The sequence below is a fragment of the Oryzias latipes genome, chromosome 5, assembly GCF_053564925.1.
Source record: "Oryzias latipes strain Hd-rR chromosome 5, Olatipes_Hd-rR_3.1".
NCBI lineage: Eukaryota > Metazoa > Chordata > Actinopteri > Beloniformes > Adrianichthyidae > Oryzias > Oryzias latipes.
The window spans coordinates 29368998-29383526 of record NC_136241.1 but is presented as its reverse complement, the minus strand read 5'-3'; the positions used below and the strand labels follow the sequence as shown (position 1 = coordinate 29383526).

Below are 14529 nucleotides of genomic sequence, written 5' to 3'. Positions count from 1 at the left end.
CGTTTTTCATGTGGAGTTCCTCAGGGTTCACTTCTTGGAACTCTGCTGTAAAACGTGTACAGGCTTCCTTTTAGTCCTAACATTTCACATCATAGATATGCAGATGAAACTCTGCTTTAATGAGCTGTGTCACCAAATGACAATGAGAATCTCCTGAAAGCAGTATGAAGTTCCTCAATTTATACAGTGGGAATATTTTTAGGATTTTCAGATGGCTTGTGACTATTTAGTACACTTGTCTCTCTAAAAATCAATTTAAAAAAGAAGTTCCTCATTTTGAAAATAATCATATAGATTTTATTGTATTTTAAACAAGTGCGATGTTAACTTAAAAGATTATTTCTAGAAGAATAAAGAGCAAAAGTTAGGTAAGATATCTTGGTGTCATAAACTTCAAACCTGAGTTTCAATGTCACATCAATCAAAAAGTAAGACTCAGAAGTCTCATGTCCAGAGAAGATTTAAAGAAGCCGGTCCATGCCTTCATCTCCTGAAGGTTAGATTACTGCTGCCGTCTTCTGTCTGCACAAACGACTGTTAGAAAGCTCATTTATTCTTCTGCAAGAGTTTTAACCAGAAGCAGAAGAAGTGGCCGCATTGAATTTCACTGTATATTGCCAAAGGCCACAGCGAACATAGGAGACAGAAGACAAAAAAGGCATCAGCAACAGTGAAAGCCATTCATCTCTTCTTTCAACTTTAATGGAGCTCACTATCTTATACTGGTCTGTCTGATTTTTTTAGTCCTGGTTAGTCACTGTCCTGTTCCAGACAAGGTGGTACGCGCGTCTCAGGACTTGTATTTAGGGCAGGGATTTAACAGCAGAAGGACTGATCACCTGAGCTTGGCACAAACCAAAGAGAAATGATCTAAATCTGGCACTGCCAATGTCAGAGCTTTATAGGACAACTGCGGTGTTTAAGATTTAAAGCCTTTCAGAAGTGGCATAAAATATGAGATACTTAGCTTGTTTCTGTGCTGCAAAGTGAAGGACTGAAAGAAACAGACTCACCTCCCAGAGCGTTTTCCAGTGCAGGGGTTCACATAGTTTTCCTGAGAATTAGGAAGGATGTGGATTATTAAAGACCAACTCCAATGAAATTTGTGTCTTTGGTTTTTAATGTGTTCTTGCATCATTTTCCTGATGATGGACATGTATTAAGAACATTAAGCTCAAATTGTTGTTCTGAGTATTTCTTTATTCAAAGTGTTGCAGTTTAAAAAAGAGCTTATTTGTGATGTAGAAAATATGCTGGGCAAGCTCTTCATTGTGAAGCAATGAACCCACAACTTAAAGGCCAGTTTCCGCTCTGCAGAAACTATGTGCTAGAAAACCACACAGGTTATTGATTTTGGCTATAAATTACATAATCATAATTAGAAAGACCACTGGGAACAATTAAAAATGTCGAAAGAAGATTGGAGTGGGACTTTAAAGGCTCCAAGAACTTCCACTGTTATAATTCCTTTTAGCCAGTTTTGTTCTTTCTTGAGCGTGAAAACTGATCAAACTTAACTGTACAGGGTCTGTACAAGATCTGGACAGACGTCTATATTAATCAGTTTCCCATTTAGCATATTTTGTTGAAAGGGTTTACATGGACCTGAACATGTTGGAATTCAAACTTTAAAAAGGAGCTATGGTCTGTAACCAACTGCTTGATTAGAAATGTGTCCTAATCCTCATCAGAATTTGCATATCCAGTAGTGAGTTGCCTGTTTATCATTTCTTAATCCCCTTCTACAGGTGACGTTTACATCCAGCCCACGCAGGACACCAAAAACCCAGTCATTTACGGTGTCTTTTCTGTCTCTGGGTGAGTTACTTTGGGTGGATTCTGGGCGGGTTCTGTTCCTGTCTACGAGGCCGGAGAACGCTGAATTCATCTGTCGGTATTCCTCAGGTCTGTGTTCAAGGGATCAGCTGTTTGCGTGTACTCTATGGCTGACATTCGCATGGTCTTCAATGGACCCTTTGCTCACAAGGAGGGGCCCAGTTACCAGTGGGTGTCTTATACTGGGAAGATTCCTTACCCCCGACCAGGCACAGTGAGTCCCACGCAGATGACATGACAGCAGCCTCTCTAAGTAAATGGTCAATAAATAATGATGATTCCCCCCAATTTACAGTGCCCTGGAGGTACGTTCACCCCCAACATGAAGTCCACAAAGGATTACCCAGATGAAGTCATTAACTTCATGAGGAATCATCCCGCCATGAACAATGCTGTGTACCCAGTACACAAGCGCCCACTAGTGGTCCGTACCAAAGTGGACTATGAGTTCACCACCATTGCAGTGGACCAGGTGGCGGCTGCCGATGGCAACTATGAGGTGCTCTTCTTAGGAACCGGTGAGGGATTTTGTTGACTTCATTTGATGGGAATGATAAATTCTGACATCAAGAATAATACTAAAATTATCCAGTCTTGTTTGGGGTTTTATTTTATCCAGAAAAGTGAAGTCAGAGTGAACCCATGAACTCTTTGATCAGCCAGCCTGCTGAGTAACTTGTCTCTGCAGCAATCGTTTGTCACGAGCAGAAAAGCATTCTTCCCTTTCATGCTTGAGTGGAAATTTACCCAGTCAAAGGGTTCATGGCTTGCTGTGTTCACACGAGGAGATTTGTACCTGAATGGAAGAGTTAAATCAGCAGCAGGGGGGCAGGAGGGTTAAAATTAGATTATCCATCACCTTAATCTTGCCGTAATAGTGTACAAGAGATTATCTGTTTGCCTGCATGCTTTAAACTGGTAATGAGGCCTCTGTTAGACTGGAGTATAGCCCCACATGTTGCACATGACGCAGTCGCCTTTGTTTGCACATTTGGCGTCTTCTGTGGAGGAATGTTTGTCTTTTTATCTGCTGTCACAGGCAGCCATTCAGCCCATGAAGGTGGTATAATAAACCTCATCTGTCCTGCTAAGAAGAATTCGTTACAGTGGAGGCCATATTATCTCATAATGTCCAAAAAACAAGCAGAAAAGCTTTATCTAAAGACTTGTGTCTGGATAAAAAGGGGGCTTGTTGATAAGTAGAAGGGTAATGGGTTTGTGTTGTGGTTTGCAGACAAGGGAACAGTTCAGAAACTGATTGTGCTGCCCAAAGATGACCTGCAGACGGAGGAACTGGTTCTGGAGGAGGTGGAGGTTTTCAAGGTTGGCCTGTGTTCCTCTTCCTGTCATAAATATTATTTTTTTTGTTTGTTTGTTCGTCCTTTTAAAAATCCTTTTTGTCTTCATCAAGGTCCCGACTCCAATAACGACAATGAAGATTTCATCCAAAAGGGTAAGCTTATCCCCACATGAGTTTTTCTTAACTCACGCAAGCCGGAGAAAAGCTTCCCTCAGAGAATCCAGCAGGATGCTCACGCACAGCTGTCAGCCATAATTCACTGGAAAGCCTAAAAGACGACGAAGAAAGAAACATGCAAGGGGCTTCAAAGGATCTGTGTTCTTTTTCAAAGCAATTAAATTACGTGGCCGTTTATACATGTCATGACATCAGTCCGCAGACAGGGTTTGGGATTACAAACAGCCTGTGACATAGATGAATTTCAAGCAGCTGATCATAAAATTATGAGAGATGAGTCCAGATTTGTTCCAGTTATTCAGACTGCTGGCTACTGCTGCTCTTTTTCTGAGCAAATCAGGAATTTGAGTTTTATTCTAAGCTGTCTGTGATCTCAAAGGCAGAGCAAAAATGATTCAGAAAGACTGTAATCTAAACCAAACTTGTTTAAGGTGTTACAGAAAAACGAGTCTACATATGGATTTGTAAGTTGGGTATGTAAGTTTGCTCTCCGTTTGTTTTCCCTCAACAGCAACAGTTGTATGTGTCGTCTGCTGTGGGGCTGACCCAGCTGGCGCTTCATCGCTGTGACATGTACGGCGAAGCCTGCGCCGATTGCTGTCTGGCTCGAGATCCTTATTGCGCCTGGGATGGAAAGTCCTGTTCGCGGTATTCCACCTCTCAAAAGAGGTAAGCGCCAAGAAAAGTGTTGGCATTAAACATGTAAAGTCCTGTTTAAAGTTGTAAAGTTGTAGTTTCTTATTGTACAGAAATATGAAAAAGTATTTTCTTATTTAGTTTGTGTATTTGTTTCCAGCCCTGACACATTTAAGATAATTAATAAATACAACATTACACAAAAAGAGATGATTCATTTCGACTTATTGTCCAAACTTTGCATCCATAAGATTCAAAACAATCAACAAGTCTAGCTCTTAAGCTCAGATAGAAGTCATTTCTGAAAGGGTCCAACAATGTTCTTACATGAATTTCTACGTTGAATTTAAATTTTGCCCATTCAAAATGTCCGCAGCCAAAATCTTTCAAAAATAATCCCAGTGTTTGATATCTAAAATTAATCTGAATAATATACAGGGTCTGATGTTTTGATTGGTGCTTCATGCAGCTGGACTCTGACAGAAACTGCATTTTTTCAGACATTTTGCAAATTGCTCTTTTAAAAAATGCAGAGGCTGTAACTCTTTGACTTTGGTTCTTAATACATTATTTCATGTTTTTGAATTGGTTTCAGTTGCTTTATGGTTTTTTTTTTCTTTGGCAATACTGGTCTGACCCTTTTAGACGCAGTCGGCGGCAGGACGTAAAGTACGGGAACCCAATCCGCCAGTGCAGAGGCTTCAACTCCAACGGTAACTGCATTATACTGTCCATGTCTTCTATTCTGCTCGAGTTCATCAATTTTGATTATTGATTCCTGGGAAAAAAAGGGCTTCAGTTGCTGCCGATGAGATTTGGCTCAGAGAAGCTCATGGAAATAAGAGTTGGTGAATGTGACCATGGGCATCTGTGTCTCTGCCCTGCAGCTAATAAGAACACTCTGGAGATGGTTCAGTATGGGGTAGAGGGAAGCAGCACCTTCCTGGAATGTCAGGCTCGCTCCCCACATGCTGTCATCAAATGGCATCTTCACAGAGACAACAGTGACCGCAGGAAAGAGGTGAGACCCCCCTCAAGTCTTTTTTTTTGACATTCTTATTTGCAAGCACTTTTGTTTTTTGACTTTCTCAATGTCAGTTAGGTGATGCTTTTAAATCTGCAGCAGTGGAGAGGAACTTTTAAAATAAAAAATAAATGACTTGATCTCTTGTGGGCATGATTTGATGGCTAAGGGTCTGAACATTGGGGCTTGAACAAACACACCGATCTCCAACTGTCTTGAAACCCCGGGGAAGGGAACATAAAGGAGAGCAGTGAGGAGCCCACTGCCCTCACATACAACCCCGAGGCACTAATTAAAGTTTTACTAAGAGCCTATGTAAATCTGCTGCCTGTGTTTTATTGAGTATTCTGTTGGATGGTGTGTATTCTCCCAGGCAGAGACCACTTCACAGCTAAAAGTTAGCTAAAAAAAAGGACAAAGCTGCCATCACATCATTACATTTCTGTTTCACAATTTGTTGACCAGTTCAATTTGTCTAGTTTTGTGTCTCCACATCAAAGTAAAGCCAGTGAGATGTCTGTCACACCCACAGTGTTTCAATAATAACAAGAAATGACACATTTATTGTTATTATTGTTTGAAATGAACAAATGTGGGATAAAAATAGGAACAGCAATGAACAAAAACTGTGGATGGTCTTTTTTAGAGTTGGTTTTTTTTTTGCAGTGAAGCAGGAATCACATCATCAAATGACATTAATAAATCAAGTTTGAATAGGAAAGCAGGAACATTTCTATGCAATAAAACATGACTTTATCCCATAGAAATGTATTCAAAATAAAGGATTTTTATCATAAATTATAAAGAAACATATTTCTGAGTCATGCTTGTTTTTTAGTGTCAGTAAATAAGCAACAGGTCTCTGCTGACCCTGTAAGTCTATATCTGTGATCTAAAACAACCTGACTTTGAATTTATTCTTTCAATAAGATTGACATTTTCCAACATTTGATCTGGTTGAAAGCCTTCCCTGCTCTCAGTGCAGGGAATGCTTTATAGCCAATAGCCAATTCTTCAATATGGAATACCTTTTCTTATAAAATTGTGTGCTGGGCTGCAATAGGAGAGATATAACACCTTATAAATCTCCTTCTATGATGAGATTTTTTTTTATTACATGTAAAGTCAGGACCATCAATATATTTGGACAGAGACACATTCTTTCTAATTTTGGTTCTGTACATTACCACAGTGAATTTTAAATAAAACAACTCAGATGCCATTGAAGTGCAGACTTTCAGCTTTTATTCCATGGGTTGAACAAAAAGATTGCATATAAATGTGAAAAACGAAAGCATTTTTTAAACACTGGTTTCTGGAATATGTTTAGAGTATGGGTGAGAGAGTCTAAATATTTTTATTGTAATGAAAGCATAAGCCTTGTTTTGTTCAATTGAACAAAACACTTTAGTGTGAAAACTTTAATGATCACACAGACTTTTCTAAACTGGAATTTTCTGAAATGACTCCTTCTTGCTCATGAGCAGATTTTGTCTTTGCAGATGCGCTCTGATAGTCGGGTTCTGAAGACGGAACAGGGGCTGCTCTTGCGCTCTCTGCAGCTTTCGGACTCCGGCTTGTACCAATGCACTGCCACAGAGAAGAACTTTAAACACACGCTAGTCAAGCTGCAGCTGGTGGTGCTGTCGAATCGGGCCATCAACAACGCTCTGGTAGATGGCGGTGGGGGGCTAGCGTCTCTGCACGCCAATGCAGGCCAGTACAAGGACTTGCTGACCATTTTGAGCCAGCCAGAAATGAGCCTGATCAATCAGTACTGTCAGGACTACTGGCAGTTTGGAGACCCTCTGCTGGGCACCCTCAAGCCTAAAGACCTGAGGGAGCTGAAAGAGCAGAAGAAGCCTCGCAATCGCCGGCATCATGAGAGCGGCAGGGAGGGAAAGGAGCACCAGGAAGCAGAGACATGAAGGGGGTGCTTTGTCAGATGCACCTTCAAACAACCCTGTTGTTTGAACCACCACCTTCACCTCAACCCTGTGGGAAACAGAAGAGACTCAATAAGTGTAGCAACATCAAAAATATGTGAAAAAATCCACAAAAGGGAAACTGAGAGAAGACTTACAAAAAAAAACACACATGCACCCCTTCCAACAGTAAGATATATGATACACAGTATTTATTGTAGGTTGTATATAGTATTATTCTGTGGATATCTTTGTATTTTTGTGTATAGGTACCTTTTGGGGCAAATATTGTTCAATTTGTTGCTGCTGTTGAAAAAGTCAGCATCATGTAAGCCTGACAGCTGTCAGGAGCTTTTAGAGGCTGCAAGCAGATTCTTGTGGGAGAGAAACGAGCTTTTCTTAAGTGGAGAGGGTGACTTTGTTTTTAATTACCAGACATAACTGCAATGGCGCAGTTTCTTTTCAGTTAAACAGACTTCACACTACAACAAAAACCCCATTAGCAACCAGCAACGGTGAGGTTCACGTTTGCCTGAAAGGGGAGGAATGCCAATTCCTCTAACTTTTAATGATCTGAAGCTCCTTTTGACAAAGATAATAAGGTCATCAGAACTTTACTCACTTATTTTAGGTTGTGCATCTTTTTTTAGTTACTTTTTATCGGGTTGTTGGCAGTGGCCAAATGCAGTAAGAACTCTTGGGTAAGGTACCGCTGACCTCTCTGGAAAATAAAAAGCAGCAACCATTTATTTCCTTGGAATCCAATGTGCTCCAAAAGCCCATGTATAAAACAGAACGCTGCAACAATCCTGTGAAACTAACCCAAATATGGACTATCGGGAAGCTGGCTTTCATTGTGTGCATGAACCTGTGTTTGTACTGTAATTGTGATGAGATTTTTATTTTTGTGGGTGTTGTGTGTGATTACACAGGCTTTGGAAAATTGATCAGACCGATGCTTTAAGTAGGTTTATCAGTTTCCAATTCGTGTCTGAGGTATCACATGATGTTTGGTGGGACAGCATGTGGGGAAAATGATAACAAAAGACAAACTAATTGCATAGCGGACAGCGAGATTTTTACTCTGCCTATTTATAAAATATGATTGCAGTAGATTTGTTGAACTTACATTTTTATGCTGAAAGTTGCCAGAAAGAATTCCTCAAATACTTCAAAAAAGGGTTGTACAAACTTGCTTAGTTTTATTTTGTTGTTTTACATCGGCAACCTTTATAAACAAAAAAATAAGGAAAAAACAAAGTGCACAGAGGTAATGTTATTGTTTGTGTAAATTACTCCATTACTTCCATTTCCATTGTTGTTTATGACTAATAAATTAAAGCTTTATATTTTCTAAGAATGGAATGCTCCCCCCCTTTCATTGTCAATTGCTTGTTGCCAGATGTTTTTCCGTGTTCTGCTTAGAAACCCGTGGATCCGTGGAATAAAGTTGTGCTTGTTGAACAGACATGTATGCACATTTGTGTGAAACAAACACATTCTAGTTTGCGATAAAGACACATGCACGAGATTCAGTCCCTGCTCAGATTTCTGTAACTTCATAAGGTGGGAATGATAACAGAGGTTAATAGCTCACATCAGATTTTTTTTTTATTATTATAAAACAAAATATATACAGTAAAATACATTCCTGGATTTTCATGAGTTTGAAATGGCGGAGGAGCCAAATTTGTTTCATAATGACATGACAGTTCACCAGGGACCACTTCAAGGCACAAAAAAACACCAAACCACTATAAACCAATATTGCTTTTTTTTCAAATAATAAAATATTAAGAATCCAATTCAACACAGATCATTCTAATGAAGATAAACTATTTAAAATGTATGTATTGATCCTTTTCTCTGGTGTAGCATAACCCCTAATGATGAAAAACCTGATCATTTCTGTGGAGAACAGCAAACTACAAAATAAAACAGGGCAGAACCATGCTTAGTGAAAGAGAAGAAAACAACGACCAAGCAAAACACTGGAACATCTGTTTTAGGGAAAAAAGACGGACGTTAGTATCAATGAGAAACAGGACGGAGACAACCAAAGAAACATAAACAATTACCAAAATAAGAGCCTGAGTGTTCTGTTTACAAGAGAAGAAAAAAACAGTGACTCAGCTTCCACTTTACCAAACCTGCGCTCATCTTTGATCCTGAGCCAAACTGAATGAGACTGGGATCTTGAACAAACACTAGAAATGGCCATGAGGCGCCACTTGACTGAGAGCTGTGACACACAGAGACAGAGAGGTTCATCTGTGCTTCTCTGACGGGTTGCATGCATGCTATGTTTTCACTGCAAGTCAGGGATGTCTCCTGAAATAAAACATAAAGCTGCTGATGCAAAACCAGAAAAATCCTGAGACATTAAATTGTCTTAATGTAAGGTCTAAACTCAAGTGGCATGTATTAACTCTTTTTTTATGTCACTTAAATTCCAAACAAACAGGACTATTCAACCCTGCACATTGCAACTTAGACTGTCAATAAAGTGTGACAACATTTTAGATCTGTACAGCAATGGCAACCGCTCTATATAGTGCACTAAGTGGTGAAGGAATTTGGACAAGCTAAGAGACTTCTTGTAATTTCCGGGTTCCCATGTGCAGATTAATAAAGTAGTTTTGAATTGTTTACCTTGAATGAAGGGACCTTTGTGAACTTGCTTCTTCTATTTCTTTAGTGCAACAGGAAACACAGCACAGCCTTCAGAGCTGAGAATCTACTATCATTCCTTCTTTTATTTACAAAAGAATTCACGTACAAGACGACATTTTCTTTGCTATCAATTTTGCCTCAGTGACAATCTCTTCATCTTATATATTTTTTAAACTGCTTACCTGTGATTTGGGAAAACAGTTGGAGAATTTGTGGGAATCAAATGACTGCTTAGCATTTAGAGAACTCTCTTGTCTCTTATTTTAACTCAGACTGATCTTTACTGCCTATCTGATTCCCAGAAATGAGAAAGTGGGAGACTGTCCGAACTGAGAGGAACAAACCAATATTCAGCTTCCTCTTGCAATGACTGCTGGGACATATCTGGTTTATCGCTGCACAGATCACCTCAGATCAGAACTTTGCTCCAACCACAACACCTCCCGGATTCAAAACAACCCACAACAAAGGGCTGACACACAATCAGGCTTTTCTGTGTTGGAAGTATCTCAACAACATGGCATGCTGTGGCTTCATTCATTAGTGGAATCCATGGGTTTTATCAGTGTGTCAGATCTGATTCTCTGAGGCAGCAAGGGGACTTTGTGACTGTGTTCTGTCCGAGTCTTGAGACAGTGACGGCATTATTGGAGCAGGCAGAGCGTGAAGTTTTATCTTTTCCCTGCCGGTAACTCGGCTCTGTCCAAAGAATAGGTGATGAACAAACAATATGGAATTGGACACAAACAAATCTTTAGCTCCATCATTTTTACGTGGAGTTTGGAAAAACTTGTAACTTGTTGTTGGGTTGCAGCACCTTTTCCTGTAAGATGAAATAAGGAGAGAGCAACACTGCCCTCTGCTGCTCATCCACAGTCAAAACAGGAGAAGTGATGTGCAGCTGCTTTGTTAGTATCATCATTACCTAAGAAAAGACACATTTTTAAAGCATGCATCTGTGTATAGACCTCGAATTTTAAGAGTACATATTTTTATTTAAGCAGGAAAGCAATGTCCTTATTGGTAGGAAGTCACAAAACGAAGACTACTGTCAGGTCTTTTTCACTAAGCAGTTGGTAATATTTTCCACTGGCATGCAGTCAATGTCTGACATAAACTGCAGCCCCGCTGTTAACCAGAAGGATCAATGAACTGCTCCTCTGATGATCTGAAGTTAGAAGCTGGTGTAACAATGAAGAAGTTGCAGATCCAACCAGGTTATGTGGCATCTCACACCAGGATTTAATCTCCTTGTAGACTCCTTGAGTTTTTTTCTATATATTACTCACATCCCCATTTTTGATAGACACTATGACAAAACTGACTGTGGAGATCCCAGCATTCATAGCCAAACTCCGTTGTGTGGACTCCTGAGGTCAGAAAGGTTTTTTTTCAAAGACCCTGTGATTGTAAAGAAGTTTCTTCTCTGCATGGAGCTTCCTGTGTGCTGAATGCTTTTTAAATTTGATGTTTTCACCAGAACTGATACAGTTTACCTCTAGAGACAGCGTTGAGACTGGCAGTTGAGGAGTTTTTGTCTGAAAAAGTCACATGACCTATATTTGTGCTCTGGATGTTTTGTCTTTAGGTGTCTCTAAACCAGTATGGTTTCAAAGTAATGACTCCTCCCATTTTCCAAACGATGCTTTCTCATGTTTTCTAGTCTTTGGCTTGAAAGCAAAACCATAATTATCATTTTTTTACCCTAAAAATTAGACTATAGGTCTTTTTAAATTTTATTATTTTAAAAGCATGATCACTTGGATTTGCTTGTAAATGCAACTTTAGAATAAAATCCAATATTAAAATGAATGATATCAGAATGGCTCTCTTATAGGTCTCTAATTCAAGCCTAAAAACAGCCAGTTTGTCTGGTCTGCACTTAACTTTTTAACTAGAAACCTTAGCAGTGGGAAGTAATTTGTTTCTATGTTTTTATTTATATATGCCATCTTTAATTAGTTTGTTATTTGTGACCATTTGAGGGTTTGATTTTTTTTTTAATGTTCAGCTTCTTGTTAGAGTAATGGAAGGATATTTATAGTAACTACATGCGTGATAAACTGGAAATGCATCTTGTTGCACATAGAAGGATTCTAAAGTAGCGCTATCTGACAGTTTAACTCTATTTACACAATATTTTATTTGGTATATGATAATTGCTCCAGCACCATGGTACCATTGTTCTTTCCTCTCCAGGAATCAACAATGACGAAACTGGTTTCCTGCGTGGTAGTCTCTCACCTTACCAACCGAGCTACCTAGCTGCAAATTTATTAAACCCCAAATGTTTTTGAATGTCTTCTCATATATTGTATATATATATATATATATATATATATATATATATATATATATATATATATATATATATATATATATATATATATATATATATATATATATATATATATATATATATATATATATATATATATATATATATTTTTTTTTTTTATATAGTGAATTAGTGAAATAAAGTAATTTTTAGAAGTAATCCTTTTTTTAACTTTTTCTTCATATGCATACTTATTTAAAGAAAAGATAAGAGTTTAAGGGAGAGAGTTAGACATTTTTTAAAAATACAAAAGCCTGTTCATCGAAAATCGGCAGTGATTTTTTTTTAAGCTTTTGAGGTATTTAGCGGCGTGTGTTAAAATGCTGATCTATGTGACATCCATGAATGTATTTTCTGTATTTACTAGTAGACCCCTGTTTTGCTAGTTTATTTCTAGAACCGCTCCTACTTAATCCTTGTGCTATCTTAGATGACCCCACCCTTACATTGACGTGTTCTCCCTACCATGACAAAGGTGGATAAAGGTGGAAAGATTTCATGTTATCCATGGACACCAGTAAAGATCACAAATCATTGAAGAAAAAAGGTTCAGCGCACTGTCTAGCGGGTCTAGATGACCCAACTCCCAATGCTAAAGTGCCTAGGATAGCACAAGGGTTACAGCCTTACTTTACACTGTATCCACTGTAACCTTCCTGTCTGGGCCCTGTTGATAAAATATGTCCACTATGCCAGCAGTGTGCTTTTATTTACCCCTCCCCCTGTAATGGTTGTACCCCCCACTATGGGAGGCCCTGCCTTTTTTGTTTGTTGTTGTTGTTGATTTTAATTCTTGTATAAAATCTGGGAGACTTTTAATGGGTTTATGAAACTAAGACCATCTGTGGTGACTGACAGGTCATTCTAGAAAGCTGTTTTTCTGTTTAACATTACGTTTACCTGGAAATAGGGCGGCAGTGGCTCAGGCGGTTGAGCGGGTCGTCCAATGATCGAAGGGTCAGCTGTTCGATCCCCACTCCCCCAAACCAACTGTCGTTGTGTCCTTGGGCAAGACACTTCACCCTCCTTACCTCCAGTGTGGCTCTGCTGGTGAATGAATGCGTATGAATGATACCGGTGTTGGTCAGAGGCGCGAACTGGCAGCCACGCCTCTGTCAGTCTGCCCCAGGGCAGCCATCACCAAGTATGAATGAGGAGTGAATGAATAATGGACACAATGTAAGCACTTTGAATGACTTGAAAAGCGCAGATAAATCCAATCCATTTAAAAATAAGGATTTAACTACATTTCAAATCTGTCATTTTTAGATTGTTCTTTGCTGTAGGTGACGCATTGTGGTGGTGCAGGCTGGTGTAGCAGGACATCTAGTGGTCAGTTGGTTGAATAACAATGGGCACATTTTTTTATTGGAATATTTGAGATTTGATTTGCTGTTCACATTTCTGTTTTGACATTAACACACATCTGCACCTGAATTCATGTTGCAGAAAATGATTTATAGCGATGCTTTTAGGCTTCTGCTACAGGTGCCCAGGTGGTACAGAGCCAGTCAGCTGTTTGTGGATGCTCACATCCCCACCTGTGAAGCACTACTACGTAAGCTTACATATACCCTCATGGAACGCCTGGACAAATCTAAGAATTTAATTATCATGTCTCTGACTGATCCCAAAAGAATGTCCTGCCGCTACACCTGAGGAAACACTGGATACAGCGATTATACTCTTTTTAATTTTTAATTTTATTTTATTATGCATGTTGAATTTGTATCTTCTTCTATGGACCGCACCCGAGTATGAAATAAAGTGAATTATTATTTATTCAGTGAATGTTTTTGTGTGTGCTCACAAATAGTTTATAAAGCCCCAAGAGCTATTGAACACTGGGTGCTTGTCCTTACCCCTTGTGCTGTCTTAGATGACCCCACCCTTACATTGAGGTGTTCTCCCTACCATGACAAAGGTGGATAAAGGTGGAAAGATTTCATGTAATCCATGGACACCAGTGAGGTTCACAAATCATTGAAGAAAATAGGTTCAGAGCACTGTCTAGTGGGTCTAGATGACCCAACTCCCAACGTTAAAGTGCCTAGGATAGTACAAGGGTTAGAGGAGGATTCAAAGCATAGTATTTGTCTAACACAGCTTTCATTGTAGTGAAAATCATTTCAGGGTTAAACACTTTACCACCTAAATGAAATGAGATAAAAGATTTGCACTTTTTTGCAATAGAAACACTGCAGTTTTAGAAATACATTTTCTTCAATAAATCATCAAAACATAGGATGCTATGGCAGAAGTGGCCCTAAACTCACTGATATATGATAGTACTGTCAGCTCAATCGGTTTTTACGCCACAAGTGGACATGAGGTTAGGATGTCGGTTTACTACTGTGTTCCTACTGGTTGTTTTACTACAATGACCTTTAGTGACAATATTATGCATGGCAACTAAGATTAGACTGTTTTGTTCTTTTAACCACCAACTTGAGGCTTAACTTGTCTCAATCTGACATCTCAGTTTGACAGTAGCTTCAAATAAAAGCAATAAAACTATTCCAGTGGCATAACAGACAGTGTATGTTTTCTGAAGTTCCCTTTTCTTCTTGGGGAAGATGGCGTTTGCTCCATGGTCTTCCATCTCCACATGTTTGTCTAA

The 14529-nt window shown here is 39.1% G+C and overlaps 1 protein-coding gene across 10 annotated transcripts in view; it reads left to right on the top strand.

Annotated features, from left to right (window-relative positions):
- The window catches only part of sema3fb (sema domain, immunoglobulin domain (Ig), short basic domain, secreted, (semaphorin) 3Fb), a 94867-nt gene extending 86501 nt beyond the window's left edge, over positions 1 to 8366 (top strand). For 8 of the 10 annotated variants that reach the window (XM_078947602.1, XM_078947599.1, XM_078947605.1 and 5 more), the window contains 9 exons: positions 1749 to 1818; positions 1906 to 2050; positions 2132 to 2354; positions 3071 to 3159; positions 3248 to 3289; positions 3825 to 3984; positions 4582 to 4662; positions 4837 to 4970; positions 6476 to 8366. In XM_078947602.1, coding sequence (XP_078803728.1) covers positions 1749 to 1818; positions 1906 to 2050; positions 2132 to 2354; positions 3071 to 3159; positions 3248 to 3289; positions 3825 to 3984; positions 4582 to 4662; positions 4837 to 4970; positions 6476 to 6901 — 1370 coding nt within the window. In that variant the 3' untranslated portion in view covers positions 6902 to 8366. The remainder of the gene's footprint in view (positions 1 to 1748; positions 1819 to 1905; positions 2051 to 2131; positions 2355 to 3070; positions 3160 to 3247; positions 3290 to 3824; positions 3985 to 4581; positions 4663 to 4836; positions 4971 to 6475) is intronic. The other 2 variants (XM_023955168.2, XM_023955166.2) reach the window with 1 other exon arrangement.
- The last annotated feature ends 6163 nt before the right edge of the window (positions 8367 to 14529 follow it).